Source organism: Ostrea edulis, chromosome 6, assembly GCF_947568905.1.
Source record: "Ostrea edulis chromosome 6, xbOstEdul1.1, whole genome shotgun sequence".
Taxonomy (NCBI): domain Eukaryota; kingdom Metazoa; phylum Mollusca; class Bivalvia; order Ostreida; family Ostreidae; genus Ostrea; species Ostrea edulis.
Genome location: NC_079169.1, coordinates 42,440,408 through 42,465,982, shown reverse-complemented (window position 1 = coordinate 42,465,982; position 25,575 = coordinate 42,440,408). Strand labels below are relative to the sequence as shown.

General features: G+C 35.4%; 2 protein-coding genes across 2 annotated transcripts in view; both read right to left on the bottom strand.

The window, feature by feature from the left end:
* Positions 1 to 1,792: 1,792 nt before the first annotated feature.
* LOC125647168 (G-protein coupled receptor 15-like) lies at positions 1,793 to 5,998 on the bottom strand. Its single transcript, XM_056141904.1, has 2 exons — positions 5,989 to 5,998; positions 1,793 to 2,881 (listed from the first exon to the last, which is right to left on the bottom strand). The coding sequence occupies exons 1-2, from the start codon at positions 5,996 to 5,998 to the stop codon at positions 1,872 to 1,874; spliced, it is 1,020 nt and encodes a 339-aa protein (XP_055997879.1). The 3' UTR covers positions 1,793 to 1,871.
* A 7,258-nt stretch (positions 5,999 to 13,256) lies between these two features.
* LOC125683158 (probable acyl-CoA dehydrogenase 6) overlaps positions 13,257 to 25,575 on the bottom strand; it is a 45,934-nt gene continuing 33,615 nt past the window's right edge. The window contains exons 7-9 of the mRNA XM_048924000.2: positions 23,755 to 23,916; positions 15,787 to 15,937; positions 13,257 to 15,220 (exon numbers count right to left, since the gene is read on the bottom strand). Of these exons, the coding sequence (XP_048779957.1) occupies positions 15,115 to 15,220; positions 15,787 to 15,937; positions 23,755 to 23,916 (419 nt within the window). The 3' untranslated portion in view covers positions 13,257 to 15,114. The remainder of the gene's footprint in view (positions 15,221 to 15,786; positions 15,938 to 23,754; positions 23,917 to 25,575) is intronic.

The following is a 25,575-nucleotide window of genomic DNA, read 5'->3' as shown; positions in this document are numbered from 1 at the left end:
GATACCTATGTCTGTGGTATTTTGAATTACGGATGTGAAGTGTGGGGATTACATAAGGGACCTGACATTGAAAAGGTTCACTTGGATTTTTCAACAAAATTTGCACTTGGTGTTCGTAAAAACACTAATACAACCATGGTATATTTAGAAACAGGGCGTTTACCATTGTATCATGTTCGTATTTTGAGAATGTTCAAGTTTTGGTTTAAACTATTGCAGTCTGAAAATTGTATACTTAATGCTGCATATGAATGTTTATACAATATCTGTGAAAATACAAAGCATACAAGTCGTAACTGAGCTACTTTTATCAAGGAACAACTTGATTGTTTGGGACTTAGTTATATGTGGCATGATCAAAATAACTTAAATAGCCATGTTTGTTTCCCAATAATGCAACAAAGATTGAAGGATCATTTTATTCAAAATTTACATAGCAACATGCAGTGTGAATCAAAATGCACTATTTACAAACATTTTGTTGATAATTTTTGCTTGCAATATTACCTAGAAAAATCTATTCCTAAATTGTACAAAAAGAGTATCTCCAAAATAAGGTTATCATCACATAATTTATCCATAGAAACTGGCAGACATAAAAATGTACCACGTGAAAAAAGTTTTTGTAAAACATGTATCACTGAAATTGAGGATGAATACCACTTTTTATTAGTCTGCCCTGTATATTGTCAGATTAGTATGGAGCGCCAAATTAACATAAACTCAAATAAATGAAGATATCTTCAATTATTTGAAGATATCATCAATTCAATTATTGCTCTCTTTAATTGAATTAATGCGCGCATTGAATCAATTATTACTCAATAATTAAATGAATTAAAGCGCGCTTCAATCCAATTACTGCTCTCATCAATTGAATTAATGAGAGCAATAATTGATTTAATGCTCGCATTAATTCAATTATTGCTCTCTTTAATTTAAGTGATGAGAGCATGAATTCCGTACCAATTCAGAATTGAAGATATCATTAATTATTTGAAGAGATCTTTAATTAAATTGTTGCGCGCATCAAATGTATTGATGATATCTTTAAATAATTGAAGATATTTTCAATTATTTGAGTTTATGTTAATTTGGCGCTCCATAGATTAGAGCTAAATTAGTGAAGAAGTATTACTGGAGTAAATCCCCCATGTTCAAATTTATAGTTATTTTAAAAGTGTGAACAATGTTAAAGAACTTTGTAACTTAGGATTTATTGTAAAGTCTTGAACTAAGAACAGTCTATAATATGTAATTTGTATCGTCATTCTCCTTTTTTACTATCATTATACTAAGAACTGTCTATAATATGTAATTTGTATCATCATTCTCCTTTTTTACTATCATTATACTATTGTATTTACATCTGATAGATGTCTTTGTAAGAACTGGCCGTTTATTTTCAGCTTTGTAATTATTATCCATGTTCAATTTTGTTATAATGCTATAAGATGTATGTCTTTCGCAATAAAGAATTATTAATTGAACATAGAAAAATAGGTCATTTCTTGGAGAAGTGTATTTTGAACATAAGAAAAAGAAATGGTAAGCATCTTTAATTTAATAAATAAATTCAATTAATTAATTCAACTTCAATTAATTTTAAAATGTGGATCATGTGTACTTAGTCACCGTTGGAAATATTTCTTCTTCTACTTTTATACCATGGTCTTTTTCTGCATATATATATATATATATATATATATATATATATATATATATATAAAGATACAGATGGTTATATAAGATACAGATGGTTATAAAGGAATATATATTTCCTCCACCTTATTTCTCCATATTCTTAAGCCGCGTTTGAACTACCAAACGGTGAAAAATCAATTCTGTTCAGTTAATGGTGATTTAATTTTTCACATTGCTGTGATTTTCACTTCCCTGTTTTGCCTTCTATAGCAGTATTCCTCCGACAACAGCGTACTTCTTGTCTGTCTAGAACTAATCTCCGCAGAGTTGTCTTTATAGCACTTGAAACAGTTCATAAGCAGAACTACTCGTCGGCAATGCGGTGTAAATATAAAATAGATAAAAGGATTTATAGTAAAGTTCAGATGAAGTAACACAAACGCTATTCGATATAACACAATATATAGTTTCGATATTTGTATTTTTCCCGCCAATTTTACTGTGTCGTGTACATTAATTGGTAGTGTGGTGACGAGATAAGACAGGATGACGACAGAAACTATTTTGGACATCTTCTGACGCGTAGTCTGTCTATCGTTGGTGAACGATTTCCTCAGAGCTTTCAGCTTTAAAAAATGACAAATAAGAATGACCGAAATCGGCAGGAAAGTCACGGAAACGGTAATAACAAAATTCACAATTCTGCCAAATGCCTCATCCCCACTAATTTTAACAGCAAAGATATAGACGGATGACGGAATGGTACAGATTATCCAGATAGACAGAGAAGCATAAAAGACGGTTTTGTTTGTCTGTCTTGCCAAACTTGACAGAGGGTGTGCGATCATGAAGTACTGTTGTACAGATAGGAACGTCACATGAGATGCTGATGAAAAGGCACTTGTGATGGTCATGACACCGAGTACAATAGCAGCCGTTTCACTTTCGGTTTCATTTGGAGTAAACCAATTCAGATGCACGCGGAGGGTGTTGAATACTAAATAAAGGAAATCCGCCAATGCCAACGCCGCGAATCCAAGGAAAATGGGTTTGTGGAGACGCCGTGTATATAATATAATTCCAACCACTCCTAAATTGGCCAGGATTCCTACTATGGACACGAACGTGGCGACGACGAAAATTTCAGAGCACAACAGAGCTTTGGAACACGCATCGCCATCCTGATACACAGATGAATTGTTGGCCATATTGTGACTGGCGTGTTGTATTTCACTGGCTATAAAATGTTGCCATTTACTGATTAAATTTCTGGAACAGGTTGTTCGCTCCACTTTTGCCGTAGGATAGACTGGTATAAACAGCTGAATATTTTATCCCTTACAATTAATTGCTCGTAAATATGACGATACAGAATAACTTATAATAGAAATGATGGGAAAGGTAAATATGTACGAAAGTGATGCATTCGTTAATTTACAGCAATGTTACATTTGTGAAAAGAAACATTCGCATTCACTTAAAAGTCTTCAGAAATGGCGATTGCTTCTCTACTTTATTAACCTCAGCTTCGTGCCAAGGGCCAGTTAGCTTTTACATAGTGTTGTAATTGAGAGATTATACGATTATATCAAGTTGTGGCTGGTATCCACGGTGGAGAAGATCTCCAAGTATAGAAACGTGGTTTTGATGTACATGCATATATATACATGTACATGTACCAATGTTGGATTTATCTCGTAAGGATTAACGACAAAGGGCAGTGACTCTTATCAGTTCGATTCTCCTCTCGTTTTGTAATGACCTTTAAACTTGGTGGACAAGCGCAATCAACACTTCGACGACTTAGTTATTTTCCCCTTATTTTTATCAGCATTTCAACACAAAATTTCGGTCTCGGAAAATTTTAAAGATCGATTGGTTGTTTGATTTTTAGCTCACCTGAGCTTTTCTGATCACCCGTATTCCGGCGTCTGTCTGTCCGTCTGTAAACTTTTAACATTTTTTACTTCTTCTCAAAAACCACTGGGCCAATTTCAACCAAAGTTGGCACAAAGCATCCTTAGGTAACTGGAATTCTAAATTGTTAAAATAAAGGACCAGACCACCTTCCAAGGGGAGATAATCAAGAAAAGGTAAAAATAGAGTAGGTTCATTAAAAAATATTCTTTTCAAGAACCATTTGGCCAGAAAAGAGGATGGGGACACAATAGGGGATCAAAGTTTTACATACAAATATATAGGGAAAATCTTTAAAAATCTTCTTCTCAAGAACCACTGAGCCAGAAAAGCTGAGATTTATATGAAAGCTTCCTGATATAATGCAGATTCAAGTTTGTTAAAATCATGGCCCCCGGGGGTCGGATGGGGCCACAATATGGGATCAAAGTTTTACATACAAATATATAGGAAAAATCTTTAAAATCTTCTTCTCAATATCCACTGAGCCAGAAAAGCTGAGATTTACATGAAAGCTTTCTGACATAGGGAAGATTCTAAATTGTTAAAATCATGGCCCCGGGGGTCGGCCGGACCACAAGGGGGGATCAAAGTTTTACATACAAAGATATAAGGAAAATCTTTAAAAAATTTCCTCTTAAGAACCACTGAGCCAGAAAAGCTGATATTTATATGAAAGCTTCCCAATATAATGCAGATTCAAGTTTGATCAAATCATGGCCCCGGGGGTCGGACGGGGCCAGAATAGGGGATCAAAGTTTTACATACAAATATATAGGGACAATCTTTAAAAATCTTCTTCTCAAGAACCACTAAGCCAGAAAAGATGATATTTACATGAAAGCTTTCTGACATTATGCAGATTCAAGTTTGTTCAAATTATGGCCCCCGGGGGTAGGATGGGGCCACAAGGGGGGTGGTCAAAGTTTTACATACAAATCTATATAAAAAATCTTTAAAAATCTTCTTCTCAAGAACCACTGAGCCAGAAAAGCTGATATTTACATGAAAGCTTTCTGACATATTGCAGATTCAAGTTTGATCAAATCATTGACACTGGGGGTAGGATGGGGCCACAAGGGGGGGGGGGGGGGTCAAAGTTTTACATACAAATCTATGTGAAAAATCTTTAAAAATCTTCTTCTCAAGAACCATTGGGCCGAAAAAGTTCACATTTACATGAAAGCTTTCTGACATGGTGTAGATTCAAGTTTGCAAAAACCATGGCCTCCAAGGGTAGGGTGGGGCCATGATAGGGACTACGGTTTTACATGCAAATATATATGGAAAGTCTTCTGATATGGACCAAGGTGACTCAGGTGAGCGATGTGGAAAATGGGCCTCTTGTTTTCTTTACGTGCGTCGAGAATTTTTCACTCATATCAGGGCCGTAAATTACATGGAGGCGGAGGAGGCAGCTGCCTCCTCCAACTTTTGAGCCAAAAAAAAATTAAAATTTAAAGTTCATAAAAATTTATGTTGTTTCCAATAACTAAGAACATGATAACTCCCTTAAAAAGCATTCCAAATCTTTCTTTTAGAATGAGTTAGTCAAGTAACATCTTAGAAGGCCCTAGAATCAAGGATTTTGCACGAAATGTGTTCAGTGTGCACAAAATGTGCTCAGCGTCTGGGGGCCTGGGCCCCCAGACCCCCGCCTAATTTCCTGCCTCCTCCAAATTGAAGGTTAATTTACGGCCCTGCATATTGAGACATCATCAGTTGTAGGCAAAGTACACAAATTACTTACGGTCGTACTAATCGTCGCTAGACACGGTTACTGAGTCCGGTAGTGTCAACCGTGCCTACCTCAGTGTGACTGCATGATCAGTGAAACCCTCGATTTTCATGAATAATAATAAAATGACACAATAATTTTTTGACCAGTCATAGTCTTCAGATTTCCGATATTTCAATGGCTGCACCCACAACGAAAACGTGCAGAATTTGTTTACAAGTAATAACGGACAATACGATTACTTCCCGTTCTCTCCGTAATTTCTGCTTTCCTTGTTCATACAATGTAATAAGTCCTTTGATTTTACACAATGCTGACCTCCTCATAACATTATTGCATACCATGTTTTCCGTTCCGTTCCGCGTTTTAGCAACACCCATTAGTATAGTTACAACCGCTAAAAAGTGTCCAGTTTGTCAATCGGCAATCCTCGGATTATTCCGCTGAGCACACAAATGACTCCGAACGATTTTCTTTCCACTAAAAAAAAAATCATGGAAGCTCATCGATTGGTTGACTAATGAATATAAATATTCATGAAGTCGAGGATTTTTTTAATCATACAGCCACAGCATTTGGCCGTAGTGTAAACGGAGACAATAGACGTGGTTTGCGATGGTGGACGTAGTAGTGAGGGTTCTTTAACGTGCCAACACCTGGCTTGACACAGTGTTGTATAGTAGCCTTACCCCTAGCCATCTTTCCCCCGGGAAAATGGCTATATAGTAGCCCCCCCCCCCCCCCCCCCCGGAAAAATGGCTATATAGTAGTCCCCCCCCTCCCCCCGGAAAAATGGCTATATAGTAGCTCCTTCACGAAAATTTGGCTATATACTAGGATTTTTCCCTTTTTAGCTCACCTAAGCCCCTTCAAAGGGCATATAATCACAAAAATGCAAAAATAGGGTGGGGTTATTTAAAAATCTTCTTCTCAAGAACCACTGGGCCAGAGGAGCTGAAATTTTCATGACAGCTTCCTGACGTAATGCAGATTCAAGTTTGTTCAAATCATGGCCCCCGGGGGTAGGTTTGGGCCACAATAGGGGATCAAAGTTTTACATGGGAAATTGGGAATAAATAGAAAAAATCTTTAAAAATCATCCTTTCAAGAACCAATAGGCCAGAGGAGCTGAGATTTACATGAAAGCTTCCTGACATAGTGCAAAAATCATGGCCTCCATGGGTAGGTTGGGGCCACAATACGGATTAAGGTTTTACATGCAAATATATATGGAAAGTCTTCAGATATGGTCCAAGATAACTCAGGTGAGCGATGTGGCCCTTGGACCCCTTGTTTTTGCCAAATGACCCCTCGGAAAACCTACTATATTGTATACCCCCCTTTTTTTCATTCCGGTTACGTTTACGGCGGACCATTGATATACATGTTTTTTCCATTCTGAAATTAATCCTTTCTGTCTACTCATTTCTTTTATACCCTAAATGGAAAAGTTAAATTCCGAATTCCGTTGATTGGGATTTTAAAAAATATTTATTATTCAACAAACTGTTTTTAAAACACCAATTCATTCAGTCGAATGTTATGTAAAACATAAATATATTTAGAATGTAAAATCGGAATATTTCGTGTTTGTAAAACAGGACCTATTTAGGCAACTCAGAATTTTGCTACTTTTAAAACAGACAAGTATTTATCGTACGAGGAATCAAAATTATCTCTCTCCATTTAACATAATAACTTTTCATACACATAGTGGAGTAAAACTTAAATTGTACAACTCTGTTGATTGTATACCCCTGATTCCATATTGCCGCCATTAAAGAATCAACTCGCTCTCTCGCTAGACATGATTCTTATCATCTTATTAGGAGAAAGTGGGATTTTTCAATTGAATTAGAATTTTTTCAGAAGAACTTCCCCCAGCTGTTTTCAGGTCATTGATGGATTAACAGATGTGAACATGTTATCGATACAATTGTAACTATTCCAGGCGGTGCAACTTCCAGCTGTTACTGTCAGTACTTTGATTTATACATATTCGTTTACAAAATTTGTCGATAAATGAATTTTTTTTTAATCTGACAGATGGACAACGTCATCATATTTTATTCCCATGTGAAGAATATTCTGGAAACGTTTTGATTTGTAGCATGCACTCCTAAAACATTTTAGCTCACCCGAGCTATTCTAATCACCTGTTGTCCGTCGTCTGTACCCTTTCCACATTTACGACTTCTTCTCCAGAACCACTACGACAATTTCAACCATACTTTGCACAAAGCATTCTTAGATTAAATTTGTTGAAATTGAATGAAGGGTCATAGGACCTCTACAAGGGGAGATAATAAATGCATAATGAATTTTTAATTGTTACCTTGATTTTTTCTAAATCAAAGTGCTGGTATAATAATAGTTTTGCTCAATTTGTTTCTTGCTAGGAACTGTTGCTCAGGTGAGCGATGTAGCCCATGGATCCCCTGTTACTTTTAAGTTTTATTGTATTCACGTGCGTTTATCTCTGTTTTGTGGATTTTATTTTGGTAATATTCTTTTACAAAAATAAAAATGCGACTATTCTTGAATTTTTCAAACTCATTTCTAGAATACAACTGGAATAAAAAAAAAAATATTCATATAAAGGTGAATATAAGAGATTCACTAATTTTCTCTCTAATCTCTCCGGTAAAATGCTTGTACAGTTAAAATACCTTCAGTATTTACAAATTCAAGATATTTCTTTATTCTGAATGAAATTAAACAGATATAAAAAGGCCACACGTTATCTAACAAAGTTGTTTATTTTATGAACCAGATTACAGGGTTCCGGGAGGTGGGGTGGGGGGTAAATGGTCAAAGAGAGTTAATGTACAGGATTCTTAAAATCTCATATTTAGTACTTTTGATATTAGATAAAAACTGAATGAATAAAACGATGAAGTGGTCACGAGTAATACTTTGGGGAAAGACTTTACTGGAGGGATGTCTGAAATTCCGTCTATCAATCTGTATATTGGCTACGTTGGGGCTACTATACAACAACGGGACATCCGTTTTTAAGGTCATATCCGAAAGACTTGTAATTCTCACTTCTTATCGCTCCCTACGTTTGAGACGGCCATGGTACAAGCAGGGCTCGAACTTATGACCTCCCGATCACTGACCTACTGCGACAAGTTAGGTAGATATATGTTACGGACTTCAAGGCGTCCATATACTCGTCCTACTGAGCCAGAATCAGTAGAAGCGGTGTCCACAGCTACAAATGTGGCATCGTATAATCTATAGTAGTGTACGTTCCAGGAGTTTGGCGTTCCGGCCGGAACACAATCTCTACCCACAGTTATATGGAGCGCCAAATTAACATAAACTCAAATAATTGAAGATATCATTAATTCAATTATTGCTCTCTTTACTTGAATGAATGCGCGCATTAAATCAATTATTGTTCTCATCAAATGAATTAATGCGCGCATCAATTGAATTAATGAGAGCAATAATAGCGTTACTAAGCTGAAAAGATATCAAATATTGTCAAATTGATCAATATTATCCAGTAACTTCACAATTTTAATTTTTTTCTGTCACATATTATATTCCGATTTTAAAAATGGATCTATTTTTCTTTTCGTAGTGCACAATACATAAGTTTTCCTTCCATTTTTTTGCGATATACATCTATGATGAACAAAAACGCAGTCAATCAGAATCGTTGGCGCAACGAAAATGAAATATATGGAAATCATACAGTTACTTGTAGTTACAGTTAAATCTGTCTGTACCTTGGTAACTTTTCTTATCAGAACCCATTCGTTCAATGCTCTTACAGTGAGGAAGTTTGTTCTCTTGTTCTCTACTCCTATTGTGTTATTTGAAACCTCTAAGCTCACGGTATGTAGGAGGTTCGAGCACAGTGGTAATCCGGATAGCTACATTATTTACACTGTAGGTTGCCGTCCAAAGTCAGCCTCGTGTGTTCATTGGTCTCAATTGCTTGATGTGTTGTCTTAAATTATATTCAACTTACCTTTGAATGATGTTGTCTATAGAGTGTTTCCCTTATCCCCGGTTCTATGGAGCGCCAAATTAACAAACTCAAATAATTGAAGAGATCTTCAATTATTCGAAGAAATCATCAGTTCATTTGATGCGCGCAACAATTCAATTAAAGATCTCTTCAAATAATTAATGATGTCTTCAATTCTGAATTATTGCGCGCATTAATTGAATTGATGATAGCATTAATTCTTCAGCTGAATTGAAGCGCGCTTTAATTGAATTAATGATCTCTTCAAATGAATTAATGATATCAACAATTGAATTTATGCACGCTACAATTCAATTGAAGAGAGTAATAATTGATATAATACGCTCATTAAATCAATTGCTGAGAGCAATAATTGAATTGATGCGCGCATTAATTCATTTGATGAGAGAAATAAATGATTTGATGCGCGCATTAATTCAATTATTGCTCTCTTCAATTGAATTAATCAAGCGAGTATTTACTTCCGTTAGTCTTTCCCTTTTTTCGCCGCATTGAAAAATTAGTTGTGTGTCATTGAGAACTTTATATTGTTTGACTGCCCCCCCCCCCCCCCCCCCCATTTTTTGACAGTAGTGGCGAATGGGAAAATATGAATCTTCTTCTCAAAAACTACTGGGCCAGAAAAGTGGATTGAATGATTGTATCTTGCTTAACCACAGGCACTCGATGTTTTAAATATCTATAATAAAAAAATCGTCTTCCTGTAAACATAATATTCACAAGGTATATCACGCCCCCACCTTGGTTTTCTTTTTTACAAGCTGCATCGCTCGAAAATTCAAGACCCATTATCTCGCTCTGTAGAACATATTTACTGCTAATTATAATATTTACTATCTTTAATTTTATCGACTAATAAAAAAAGGGATATCCCGAAATTATGTCAACTTCCGTCCATAATCGATTTTTCGCATTTGAGAAGCAGTAGACGATGTTTGACGGTTGATTATAACCGATAAATGGACTTTATTTCCAGTTCACCATGACGATGCGAGAGGTAAGACCTTGACAGAGTTGCTTCTAAACGGTAGGGGTCTAATTATCATATTATATCGAACTTATCTCCGAAATGGTAAAAAAAGAAAACCAAGATGGCGGCGTGATATACCTTCATTCTCTCACCAAAGGGCGCGTTACGCAAGCTTCACATACACGAGGAGCGCATGGAACTCTGGGTAGAGAATGGATATACCTTGTGAATATTATGTTTACAGGAAGACAATTTTTTTGTTATATATAAAACGTCGAGTGCCTGTGTGCTTAACGTCCCTCTCGATAATTTTTCACTCATATGGAGACGTCACCAAGACCGGTGAAGGGCTTCAAATTTAGGCCTATGCTCGGTGCTCACGGCCATTGAACAGTGAGGGTTCTTTAGCGTGTCACACCTACTGCGACACGGGATTTCTGTTTTTAAGGCAATCTCCGAAGACCCTGATGCCGAGCGTTTGGCGATGGAACTATCACTACCTAAGTAGTTTTGGGCCCGAACTCTGTGATACCATAAATATAGAAAGGGGTCTAACTCTGACACAGATAAAAAAAACTAACCACTCGCTTCAAATGCCTAAAAAATATTAAACTAGGTAAGCTATGCGTAGTTTGTCGTTTTCCTTGCATAGATTAATGTTTTAACTACTTGCATGCCAAATTTCAAGTCACTGGTTCTTAAAATAACAAAGATATACGTCATTGTTCTCTCGATTTCACTTCTTTATATTTACTAGGACATTTACCGGTCCAGGTCACAAAGTCGTTTCTCGACTCTGACAGCAGCGAAATTCAGACTAGTATGGAAGATTTCGGACCTGTCAATACGCCGGTTTCGAGATACGTCCGAGTTATTTCCCTTTGACTAGTATGGAAGATTTCGGACCTGTCAATACGCCGGTTTCGAGATACGTCCGAGTTATTTCCCTTTGAGAACTCTCGTACATAGTAAGGCGCGAAAGAATTTGTTTACACGCGGGAGTGGGACAGATTATTCATCACAGCATAAGTGAATGTACTCAGTAAGTTTCTCATACGCTGTTTGATAACCCGAATTCGACTGACACACAAACTAAGTAAGTGATAAGTATTTGGGGAGTAATTAAATACATAGAATTCTTATCCTATCACGTTATTTCGCTGGTCATAAGTACCATATCCAAGATATTTCTTGCAAATATGACATTGTTTGTATGTTTCCACTTCGGTAAAACATTTCTTTCGATAGCATTTTGTATTTCCCACATTTACATATTTAAAGAGAAGCTGCTTTTAATACATTTCATCGTCTTTCTCGTTGGCTGTATATCCACTCTGTCCCACTTAGGCATTCAAAGTTCCACTAAATGCACCTCCTATACAGAAGAGTTCGTATCTCGAAACTGACGTATTAAAATTTCACATCAATTATACGCTACTTACTTCCTCATATTTTAATAATGTTCTTCGTGTAGACGTTACACGACTTATTTTCCCTCAGCAGCATCAACTGTTGACAAGATCTGCCATTTTAATGAATACACTAAATACCCTTAATGTCTAAAATTTTGAGTGGGAAGTCAAACGGCTTGCGTGACCTAGGCTACTTGACAGGGTACCAGTTTGAATTAACCGGAAGTGAGTATTGTCAACTCGTACATAAAATTTCACGGTTATTAGGTAGTAAAGACGCGATATTTTAAGAAATATTTCACCGATTAACTTGAAAATGAATAGGGTTCGTCTTTTTACAATGCCACATATGTATGCGAAGACTGAGAATCGTTCGTGCAAAGGTTCTCTTTAAATCTTGCCCACAAGCTGTAATGGAGACACACACATACACGGACAGTAACGATGCTATATCCCCTCCGCAACTAGTTGCACGAGGGGATAATAAGGGGTGAGATCAAAAGATTGATGTCGAATAAAAATCTAAATTCAAATAGTTAGGGATAAAATCTCCTGCAAGTTTTGTCATTCGACATTGACTACACTAAAGTTGAAAAACAAAAATGACAAGCGACTGTTAAAAACCACATAATAATAATATGTATACGGTGTGACCGTTGGACCGAGCGAAGCATGTAATGGTCATTGGAGTGTCCCAAGTGGTAATCATAATTCCGTTAAGTACGGTAGATTATGATTCATTTAAAATTATATATTTTGAATGAAATTTTCCTTGCGCCAGTAACATCTCAATATTAAAGGGGTTTATATGGGGACAACAGTTTTACAGGATCCGCGTATTCATTGAAAGCGGGAAATAAAACGCAAGGCGACGTAAACTGTGCATTGTGACGTCACATTTAGCCTTGACTTTTTTCTCTTTTTCAAAGCAAACAATTATAAACAACAATAATACATTCCGTATGCAATGAAAAGTCCGTTAACACTAAACAAAATTAACCAATAGATTCAAAATGTTAAAAAAGTAACCGTAATTTTCTCGTATATTCTTATTCCAATCGTAACTACTCGGCTATTTCCGTAACCGGTTACGGAAAAGGACGGGCGCGTGATCCGATTGATTCTTATTCAAAGAAACTCATGTACTCATTCATCTATTTAGTCGTATTACGGTTTTATATGTATTTATTTGCTAAAACCTGTTACCATGATAATTATAATATTCACTTTGAACAAACTGAGTGTTTAAATTACGAATTGCATGTCAGAGTCTTCTATTATTGGCATTCAAAATAAAACACGAATAACTGTTGAAGCGGGTAATGAAAAAAATAAATGGCGGCGTCCATGTGGATCACGAAAATTTCAGTGAACGTATACAGAGATTATCTCTTTTTCTTTTGCTGATTTTGACTTTTTTCTTTTACATACGTGTTACCTTTAGAGTCTTGCTTCGCGGACGGGCCTTTGGCCTGTCCGAGCTTTGCTCGGTATTAATACATTTTAATGAGCATTTAATAGTTTTATTGTATGCTTTCATTTGTGAATAAACAGGAGAAAAGGTATACAAAGTGTTCATATGTTTTTACTTGTTAATCTATTAGTTTCAACAGTCATCATATTTAGTTTTAAAGGGGGTGGGGTGTCTTGGTGAAAACAATGTGAATTTGGGTTTTTTTCGGACATTACGTAAGACCAGAAAGACATGATTTTTAACATTATTCATGACATTTCATCTGATTAAAAGAAGTCAATTACAAGATACACTAAATTTCTTTGACTTCAAATCATGGGGTAATAAACAAGTATACAAATTTTAAGGAAAATCCAATCACTAGTCTCTTAAAAAATGTCTGGACAAAATCATATCTACAGACAGATGGGCTGAAAGACAGAGAAATGGACAAGATCATTCCACTACACGCTCTCCTGAACTTATACAGTAGCCTCTGTGAGAGAATAGATCGTTACAAAATCGAAAAGAAAATGACTCTAAGTCTATAAAGGTTAAAAAAAAACCCGGCAAAATGAAAATATCCATACCTTCCTTCATTGCTAATGAATCTAAATAAAAATGACAGGTGCACAACTTCATTTTATACATAATATATGCATAGTTTGAATCACATCTGTTCATGGTTTTTAAGATATACTCTGGAAACCCCCTCAAAATAAAAAAATATATACATAAATTCCCTGTTAAAAATGCAGGTGTTTATATAAGATATACACAAAGTTGTAGTCAATCTGTTTGTTGGTGTTAAAAGATATAATCTGGACAAATTATGTCAAAAGACAAAGTGATCCCAGTACCTGCATGCACATAATTAGAAATTTTCAAAGTAATATCTTTCATAAAATTTGGTCAATCGACATGAAACTTAAACTTAATCTGTAAGTCATCAATGTATAGTGACATACCAAAAATTAGGTCATTATCTACAAAGTTTATGGGCAATAACTTTGTAAAATTAGGTCAATAAACTCAAACTTGAACTATAAATCATAAATATATACAGACACGACAAAAATTAGCTAATTATTTATACACTCAGCAAAAAAAAAGTCTGGATAACTAACTACCGGTATGACAGAATGACAGATGTAAAAGGGAAACACTACATGTATATGCCCGGAGCCATTTCATGAAAGGGGCAAAAAAAACAAAAAAAAACAAGAGGTACTGTGAGCAATGCTCACTAAGAATACCCCCCGCTTACCCCAATCTCCCAAAGGGTGTTGGCAATAGGTACATGTATAAACTACCTCTTTGAGTGTAAAAAACAAATGGCATGACAAACCTTGGGTATTCTCGTTTGTAGGGAGAAATGGATTATCTAGGAACACAGCATCTCCATGCGATGAAAAAAGCCGTTAAAGAATTTAAATGGAAACCATATTGCTACTTTGATGTCCAGTGCACGTGACCTTTGACCTTTTGACCCCAAAATCGATAGGGAACATCTTCATCCCATGGGCAGTCCATATGTATGATATATTGACTGTAGGTGGAAAGGATAACGCTTTAGAGCCCGGAAACCATATTGCTACTTCAATGTCCAGTGCGCTTGACCTTTGACCTTTTGACCCCAAAATCGATAGGGAACATTTTCATCCCATGGGTAGTCCATATATATGATATGGTGATGGTAGGTGGAAAGGATAATGCTTTAGAGCCCGGAAACCATTGCGTCTACGGACGGACAGACAGACAGAGACAGACGGACAACCTGATTCCAGTATACCCCCCCCCCACAACTTGTTGAGGGGGGTATAATAAAATCATTAAGTATCAAAATTCACATGAAAAATTCAATAATTTAATGTTTGAGGTATATTCACCAGAAGTTTTAAAATATCAAACATTCATATGAATTGGTCAATAATTTTTGTGTTTGATAATCATATGTTGGCATAAAGCAGCAATTCACATTTGCTTCTTTGGTGGTTTCGGCAAAGTGTTCATAAATTTACATATGATAGACAACATAACCTCATCAGCTCCACCTCCAATGGACAATAGACGGAAATCCCTACAGGGAAAATATAAAACATTAAACATGAATTATAAAATATACAAAAGGAAAACATCTAGTCTTGCACATTTTTATGTTTGTTTAACCAAACACTTACTGCAAAATGTCATATGTTTCCTTCCTTTCCTTATGCTATTAAGTACTATTAAATTAATTTAATGATTATTAATTTACACTTCTCTGCCCTATTCGCTTATCGGTAGCTATTCCTATCATCTATATTTATCAACCAATCAAAATTTATCATATATTTAGTATCAGATGTCACTATTCCGATCTGTCTATGACACCCCCCTAATGGGGCAATTGAGTGCACCAAATGGGGGGTGGGTGGGTGGGGGGTTCCCCCCTTTCAACCAATCATATTTATTTATTAATAAATTATTTAATTCAAATCATAACAATTTAATTATCTAATCAATGCTCAAAACATTTCCTACTAAGGGATTTTAAATTCTAGATTAGCACCACTTTGGAAAAATTTGTCAAGGGCAAAGGCGATGTTTACACATGGTTTTCATAATAATCTGAGTAATAAATCACTGATCTTGTTATCTTGTTACCTGTAGTATCTGCTAACAAGGACCTCATTAGTGAAGCCCATTCCTCCCCAGAACTGTAGACAGGAGTCGGTAACTTCCCGAGCCAAACGCCCTGCCTTAAGTTTACACATAGAGGCCAGCTTAGTCACATCCTCACCTGAGACATACTTCTCTGAAAAGTGAAAGTAGCCATTTTGATCCATAATCATTAGGTACAGACAAGGCATAAGCTTTTTGTTGGCATACACAACTAAATGACCTAAAAGGTGTAAAAACAGAAAAACAATTAATACAGTTTCTATCCAACTAGTGATGTAATGTGTTGCAAATCTTTGCCAGCTTGTACCGTATATACCTCCTAATAAGTCAGATTTTTGGGAATTGAAATTTGGTACAAAACTCTAAATCCGACTTATAGGCGAGTCCTAAGAAGATTAGTATTTTTCTGGACGGCATAATGTATAGTATTTTTTTTTTAAATAACTGTACTCCGACAACTATCATGATTAAACATTATTCAAGTACATGTATTCTAATATTATGCATAAAGTATAAGTATTTACCTAATTTTTAAAATGATTTTATTTATTTCAAGTGTATATTATTGAAATTCATATGTTGAGAAAATGAATAATAGTAGAGCATTGAAATATAATTTTAAACAGAGTTGAAAACATTAGAGCATTGATTTGAAATTGTCAACCTATTCTTGCAAAAAGTTATACCGACTTATAAGCAGGTCGATGACAGATAATCCCTCCAAAATAACCTAAAAAAATATACAAGCAACTTATTTTTAGAGGCATCAATGTGTTGAAATGGGGTATTCTGTATGCAACAGCTATAGAATGTATCCATTCTTTTGACACACAGAAAAGTCGGTTTTTGTGTCAAAGATGGTTCAAAGTTATAATCTTTTCATAACAGAAAACCTTGAAATTCAATTAGAGCAGAGATTATTTGCATATGCTAAATTAATTATTACAGATTTTTTCCTAATTTACAGCACTACACAGTTTGTGAACATGTTTGATCTTTTTGTGAATTGTCAATAAGATTGTTACTTCTGTCATACATCTAGTGCAGAGATTGTTTTCACATAATAATATTGGTGTAATAACCAGAACATATTCAGACATTAGTCAGCCAAACTGCATTTCCTGTCATAATCATCGTCGCAAACCACGGTTTCAATTCCACAGAAGCACCTGTGGGTAACCAATGACAGGTCATAACATGCTTTGATTTTCCAAATAAAGTGATAATGTTTCAGTATAAACTTGATTTTTTTCATTTCAACTCTTTTTATTTATGAAAATCATCGGCTTTATCTCTATGTTGTATATATATATATATATAATATGCCTTTTTTTTTCTCTATCAAATGGGTTGAAGAAAATGAAAAACCATCAAACTATTTCTGTGCCCAATTAGAATCCAGAAATTTTACGAGCAAAATGATCCCTAGATTGGAGAATAATGAAGGGAGGGTAATCTAAGAACAATCTGAAATCTTCAGAAAATAAAAACTTTTTATGAACAATTATACAAGAAAATCTAACTATATATATATATATATATATATATAAAATCATTTTTGGTTATATGATCCATAGTTAATATTCAAAAAATTTATATGAAAGTTTTGGGTGTTTTTTATAGATGAAAAGAAAAAAGATTAGAGATAAGAGTTTGAAAGGAAGAAAATTATCTAAAGAGATGCAAGACACAGAGAGAAAGAGGTGTTTTTAATGTTTATGATGAATGTTCAATTTTTGTAAGGCATATTTCAAACATTTGTTAAATTCTTTGTACTTAAAATTCTTCAGTAAAATAAATTTTTCAACATATTCTAAATTCCTAATTACATTCTTTTTTTTTAGGGTCCTTTGAAGGGATGAACTTGTTTGTGTATAAATATAGTATCTAATTATTAGAATTATAAGATTTTCTAGATGGTGTAAACATTTATTTCAACAAACAAATTCTGCTTCTGTTTATATCAATATCTAATGTAGATTTTAACAAATTTTCTACCTCAATCCAAAAATCTTTATCAAACGAGAGGTCCATGGGCCACATCGCTCATCTGAGTCACCTTGGCCCATATTTAAAGATTTTCCCTATATATTCACATCTAAAACTTTGATCCCTCTTGTGGCCTCAACCTACCCCTAGGGGTCATGGTTTTTACAAACTTGAATCTGCACTATATCAAGAAGCTTTCATTTAAATGTAAACTTCTTTGGCCCCACAGTTCTTGAGAAGAAGATTTTTAATGATTTTCCCTGTATACACTAGCGGATTAAAGAAACTGCATTATCTAATATATGAAAAAATAATAAAAAATACATAACAATGAACAAATTTTATTTTTCGTAATACTGTTAATGAATGTATTCGTTACAACATTTCATAATCCATTGATGTTAACGTTTAATAACGTCAATTTCAGCACATTCGAAAGACACTAGTATTCGAACTTGAATTAACAAAGTTAATAACGCGTGTGACCACCATTTGCATTCACGCATGCTTGACAACGGCACCTCATTGATGCCACTAAAGTGTTCAGAAATGCTTGAGGGATGTTGTTCCAGATGTTGGTTAAAGCCTGGCCTAAATCAGCCAATGTCACTGGCTGATTTGGTAAGCGGCGTAGACGTCGTTCCATTTCATCCCAGATGTGCTCGATCGGCAATAAATCATGGGAAACAGCTGGCCAAGGCAAGACATCAACATTCTGTTGAACAAAAGAGTCCCTGACAAAGCGTGCAACATGTGGCCTTGCGTTGTCTTGCTGCAGAGTGATGTGATTTTGCTGTCTCTGTATGAAGGGTATCACATAGCACTGAATAATTTCGTCTTGATAGCGTACGCTGGTGAGATTTCCATTGAAAACTTGTAGAGGGGTTCTTCCACGTGCTGTTATTCCACCCCACATCATAATGCTACCTCCACCAAATTGTCAATGTTGCACAACACAAGCGTTCTGGTACCGCTCCCCAACGCGACGATACTCTACAACGGCCATCACTGCTATCCAAATGAAATCTGGATTCATCAGTGAACAGTATATTGGCCCAGTCCTGTATTCTGAATCACATATGTTGTCTGCACCACGCTAGTCTAGCGATACGATGATGTTGAAGCAGTATTGGGCGCACCGCTGGACGTCTTGGTCTGATGTTGTGCTCACGCAGACAATTACGCACAGTTCTCGGACTGATTGGTCAAAGTCCAGGAATGCTATGAGCAGTCAAACTTGCTGTCTGGAAACGATTTCTCAGGTGCACACGTCTAATGTGGTTGTCCTGTCGACGTGACGTCACATGAGGACGCCCAGAACGTGGTCGATCGCGAGTGTTACCAGATCGTTGGAAACGTCTCCATAATGACTGGATGGTGTTACGATGAACTCCAAAGTGTCTTGCTATGATATTTTGTGCCATTCCAGCTTGAAGTATCCAAACAGCACGATTACGTTGGTTTTCGCTGAGTCGTGGCATGACAGAAGGGTAAATTTTGTCAAAAGTAGAGTGCTTTCCTTAGCGAATAGTGTCCAAACAAACCTTTTACACTTCTTACTCCAAACAGTATTGGCCAGTAAAACTCTTGCATACGAACACTTCAATAAACAACATGCGTTCACTAACCATGAAAAAGTCCGTGCATCTGAGTCGGGTACTATCCGATATATTGTTAAAAAACATCACTGTTATCGATTGTTTAGATTTTATAAATATCAATAATAAATGTACAAAAATTATACTAAATTTTATAATGCAGTTTCTTTTTTCCGCTAGTATATTTGTTTGTAATACTTCGATCCCCTATTGTGGCCCCATCCTACCCCTAATATGATTTTAACAAACTTGAATCTGTACTATGTCAGGAAGATTTTATGCACATTTGTACTTTTTTGGTCCAAGGTTCTTGAGAAGAATTTTTTAAAAAGATTTTCCCTAAATATTTGATGTATGTAAAACTTTGATCCCCTAATGTGGTTCCATCCTACCTTTGGGGGGTCATGATTTTAGTGAACTTGAATTTGCACTATCATTGTCTATGTCAGGAAGCTTTTAATGTAAATTTCTACTTTCCTGGCCCAGAGGTTCTTGAGAAGAAGATTTTCTATGATTTTATCTATTTATTCGCATGAAAAATTTTGATCCGTTAGTGTGGCCCCATCCCATCCCCGGGAGTCATGATTTTAACAAACTTGAATTTGCACTATGTCAGGGAGCTCTTATGTAAATTTGTACTTTCCTAGACCAAACTTAATGCTTTGAAGATGAGTCGAAGTCCAAACATATAGTGTCAAAGGCTTTTTTGAAATCAATTAGCATAAGAAGTCCTGGAATATATTTGCACTCTGTATACTTCATATACAGGAAGCTTTTATGTAAATAGCTGAAGGCTCAAATGAGCTTTTCTGATCAAAATTTGTCCGTCGTTGTCGTCGTAAACTTTTCACATTTTCATCTTCTCCAGAACTTTAACCAAACTTGGCACAAAGCATCCTTGGGTAATGGGGATTCCAGTTTGTTCAAATGAAGGGCCACACCCCCTTAAAATGGGAGATAATCACAAAATGCAAAACTAGTGTGGGGTCATTTAAAAATCTTCTCAAGAACCACTAGGTCAGAAGAATTGAAATTCATATAAAAGCTTCCTGACATAGTGCGGATTCAAGTTTGTTAAAACCATGGTCCTTGTGGGTAGGGTGGGGCCACAATAGGAGATCATAGATTTACATGGGAATATATAGGGGAAATCTTTAAAAATCTTCTTCTAAAGAACCACTGGGCCAGAAAAGTTTATATTTACATGAAAACTTCCTGACATAGTACAGATTCAGGTTTATAACAAGAGCACCGCAAACAGTACATAATACGCCCGTGAAATGCTTACATAGGGTGTTTTTCTTGTGCTATAATTTGTATAACTTTGCTTCAGGTAGTATAAGCCATCATGAGGCTGTGACAAACTTTCATATGAACAAAGGGTCTTAGCTTAAAAATCAAGATTTCCTCAAAATGGACCAAGTTCAACAACCTGTAATTTTTTCAAAAATGGAAGAAAATCAAAATCCTTCCCCAGATTCACATCTTCAATACCCATACAAACATTCCACAAAATAAGATGGTCCTCACTTGAAAACTGTGGGAGGAGTAGGGCGGACAAATTATGTACCCTCCATAGAATATTAATTTCCAAATAGACTAAGTTCAACAACCTGTAATTTTCTCAAAAATTGTAGAAAATCAAAATCCATCCCACATGCACATCTTCAATACCCATACAAACACTCCACAAAATAAGAAGGCTCTCACTTGAAAACTGTGGGAGGAGTAGGGCGGACAAATTATGTACCCTCCATATCATAATTATTTCCAAATAAAGGGGCAAAACTCCTGGAAAAAAGATCGAAATGGATCAAAATTGCAGTATGATCTAGAGTGACCCACAAAGAAGCTACACAGCAAAAGTTTCAGTATGATATGTAAAAGGGAAATGAAACAGATATTGCTGTACCATAATACGTCCCGTCTAAAGACGGGCATATAAAAATCATGGCCCCCGGGGTAGGGTGCATGGGCTACAATAGGGATCAAAGTTTTACATACAAATATAGAGTGAAAATCTTTAAAAATCCTCTTATCAAGAACTACTGGGCCAGAAAAGTTTACATTTACATGAAAGCTTTCTGACATAGTACAGATTCAAGTTTGTAAAAATTCCTTTATATCCCCACTGTGAAAGTATAATTTTCTCTTTGTCTTTCGTAAAATGGGTGTCTTGAAGGAAATAAATATTAAATCTTTTTCTTATGAACTTCAAGATAATTCAAAACAACTCTGCATTTCTTATAATCACCAAGACCCTGACAATTTACAGTTAAAATTTTAAGATATTCATGATAATTTTGAAGTGTTTTATCCATAATCAGCTATCATGTAAAAATTTGAAACATCACAAGAAAAGAAAAGAAGGAAAGTAAAATAGAAAGACAAGAAGACATAGGGTAGATGCTTTTGACAGGAACTGATTCCAAAAGGATATTCCAAAACTTTCTATTAAGAAAGAATTGGAATCAATAGAAGGAAAAATCACTGTCGAAGAAGCCTTCAATACTCTTTATAAACTGAAATTTAATACATCCCAAGGATCTGATGGTTTTTCTGCCGAATTTTTCAGAACATCCCGTGGGGATTCGGGTTAGAATAGATCCTAAGTACCCTCTTGCTTGTCGTAAGAGGCAACTAAATGGGACGGTCCTTCGGATGAGACTGCAAAAACTGAGGTCCCGTGTCACAGCAGGTGTGGCACGATAAAGATCCCTCCCTGCCATAAGCGCCGAGCATAGGCCTAAATTTTGCAGCCCTTCACCGGCAGTCTCCATATGAGTGAAATTTTCTCGAGAGGGATGTTAAACAATATTCAATCAATCAATCAAAGTGTTCTGGAAACATATAGGTATTTTTGTTGTAAGGTCTATCAATTATGGATATAGAAATAGCATTTTGTCAGTTACACAAACACATCATTACCTTGCTACCAAAAGGTGACAGAGACAATATCTTATGAACTAGAGACTCTGTTGAATACTGTTTCTAAAATTGCATCAGGCTCAGTGGCTAGTAGAGTGAAACAGCATCTAGATAAATTCATCAACCATGATCAATCAGGTTTTATTCCCAATAAATATATTGGAGAAAATGCTGCTTATTTATGACATTACACTGAGGAAAAGAATATACCTGGTTTATTATTACATATTGATTTTGAAAAAGCTACAGTGTCTTGGGATTTTATTAAAATAGCACTTACTTTCTTTAAAGGTATATGTGCAGTATTAAACAGTATTTTGTGAGATGTTAAAAACCAGATCAAAATTATGTCAGTATGATAAACTATGGAAAAAAATACGAGTCAAACTTCAACAAATCATATATGTTTATTACAGGAGTACTGGTTTACTCAATGTAAGGAGAAAACGATTTTCTAATGCATATTCATAAAGATATGAAGTTTATGGTGGATGTGCGCAAGCACTCAAAAAAGATATTTTTAGAAACATCACAGGAGATGGTGATTTCGTCTACAGTATGTAGTCGTACTGAATGGTGATTTCATCTACAGTATGTAATCCTACTGAATGGTGATTTCGTCTACAGTATGTAGTCGTACTGAATGGTGATTTCATCTACAGTATGTAATCCTACTGAATGGTGATTTCATCTACAGTATGTAGTCCTACTGAATGGTGATTTCATCTACAGTATGTAGTCCTACTGAATGGTGATTTCATTTACAGTATGTAGTCCTACTGAATGGTGATTTCGTCTACAGTATGTAGTCGTACTGAATGGTGATTTCATCTACAGTATGTAATCCTACTGAATGGTGATTTCATCTACAGTATGTAATCCTACTGAATGGTGATTTCATCTACAGTATGTAGTCCTACTGAATGGTGATTTCATTTACAGTATGTAGTCCTACTGAATGGTGATTTCATCTACAGTATGTAGTCCTACTGAATGGTGATTTCATCTACAGTATGTAGTCCTAATGAATGATGATTTCGTCTACAGTATGTAATCCTACTGAATGGTGATTTCATCTACAGTATGTAGTCCTACTGAATGGTGATTTCATCTACAGTGTGTAATCCTACTGAATGGTGATTTCATTTACAGTATGTAGTCCTACTGAATGGTGATTTCATCTACAGTGTGTAATCCTACTGAATGGTGATTTCATATCAAACGTGAAATTTAACTCCCCCTCCATTGCTTAGAGTGGTTCTCTCTACCCTGATTTCTAATGATAAATTCTGATGGTTGCATAGAGTACCACTAAATGATAAATTCTGATGGTTGCATGGAGTACCACTACATGATATAAAGAAAACAGCTGTTTCCAAGGTGTATGTCAAATTATGAAATATTGATGACATGTGTAAATGATTCATAGCCATACCAACTGCCCTGTAGATCAATGACCGAAGACTCTCAACCTCTGTGGCCAGTTCTGCTAGTCTGAAGTGCACTGTCTGCTGGTCTAAAATAGATGTTCCGAAAACCTTTCTTTGTCTACAGTACTCTGCAGTGGACATGATCAAATTCTCCAGGGGCTGTACAGCTGTAAGAATATGTACTAAACATAAACACAGCCATATATATTACTTGGCAGACTTTGTAAACTTTACCTTTATAAATTACAGGAACTAAGCATGCCATACTACCATACATCAAACTTTTCAGCATCATTAATGTCAATGGTAATAATTTACACTTCTATATATGCAGGTAGAGTTTTGGACATGGCTGGGGTTGCAGATTTTTTAAATTGAATAATTTTATTTGCACAGATAGCCAATATATTTTTCAAATCTTACTAAACTTAAGCAAATATGCAATATAATGAACGAAAAGTTTTACATTTTAGGTAATTTACTCACACTACAGATTAATTCAATTTTAAAGGATTTTTACCACAATTTTTAGTGTAATAAAATCAGAAAGAGTAACCTTGATAAAGCATGTTTCTGTTGTTACATCACTCCCAATAATTGATACAAACATGCATTTTATTTGCACCGCTTCACAAATCTCACTAATGAGCTATCTAGTCATGTAATACATCATGACGTCATACGTGTCAATGTGCTGCAGCAGCTATGTACGTGTGTGTGAATAGATTTTATTGAAAGTCATAAATTATACAGAATGGATAGTCAATGTTCTGACATCGATGACATCCCGTTAGTATTTAAGATTCAGCCATACATGTTTGAACCTGTTGCTGTGCCAAATCTAAGAGAAATTCAGTTGTAAAACATTAATATTACAGCGAAATTGACGGACTCGGGCGGAGATCCCAGTCACAGAAAGGATGGAACGTTTTGGTAAATTCTATATCTATCTTATCATAGAATGATACATTTCGTTCGCAAACATTCTGTGTCCCCTTGTAGATCATAATATTCTTTTTAAAGCATTAGAGTTTTGTAGGCATACATGTAGAGTGTAACATGCATCAGCCAAACTAATTAAAATCAGTTCTTTTCCAACCATTAGGCCAAAAAAAAAAAAATAATATGTTTGTTTCAGGTCGCCTCCAATTTCAAAAAAAGGTCGGTAGGTAGGTTTTTTAATTTTTTTTAATATATTTTTTTCAAATAAATATGTGCCTTCAATGAAAATTTGATAGTTAAAGTTGTTTAATAGATAAAAAATTGGTTCAGAGCACAATGTTTAATTGACAATATGCACAGTATGTGATTGAGTTCTGATATACATTTACAATAAATGTCTTAGCATATTAAAAATGTCAGACATCATATATGAAGCAGAAACCGTACGCATTTTTAAAAGTGGTACAGATTATGCTAAATAGTTGTACACTTTCCTACATGTATTTATTCATAAACATTGTCATTTGTTTGTACATGTAATCAATGTGTCAGCTACTTCTACCCAAAACACAATATTCAACCACATACACAATACATTTGACAAAAAGCATTGCATAGTATATAGTTCATACAATGTTTATTAGGCTAAAGACTACCCTTGCACTTGGTTTGAGTGACTTTGTACATGTACATATTCTCGTGGAAGTCCTATTCTTCCACCGAATAGTTCTTTATAATTACTTAATACATGCTTTGACATACTACAAGTAATATATAAATATATAGTTTAGGCGTTAAGTTAATTTCGGTTTTGAAAAAATGATTCGTGGCTTTGAACACTCTGTACTTGTACCAGTGAAGGGATTTTTTACCCCTTGAATCCA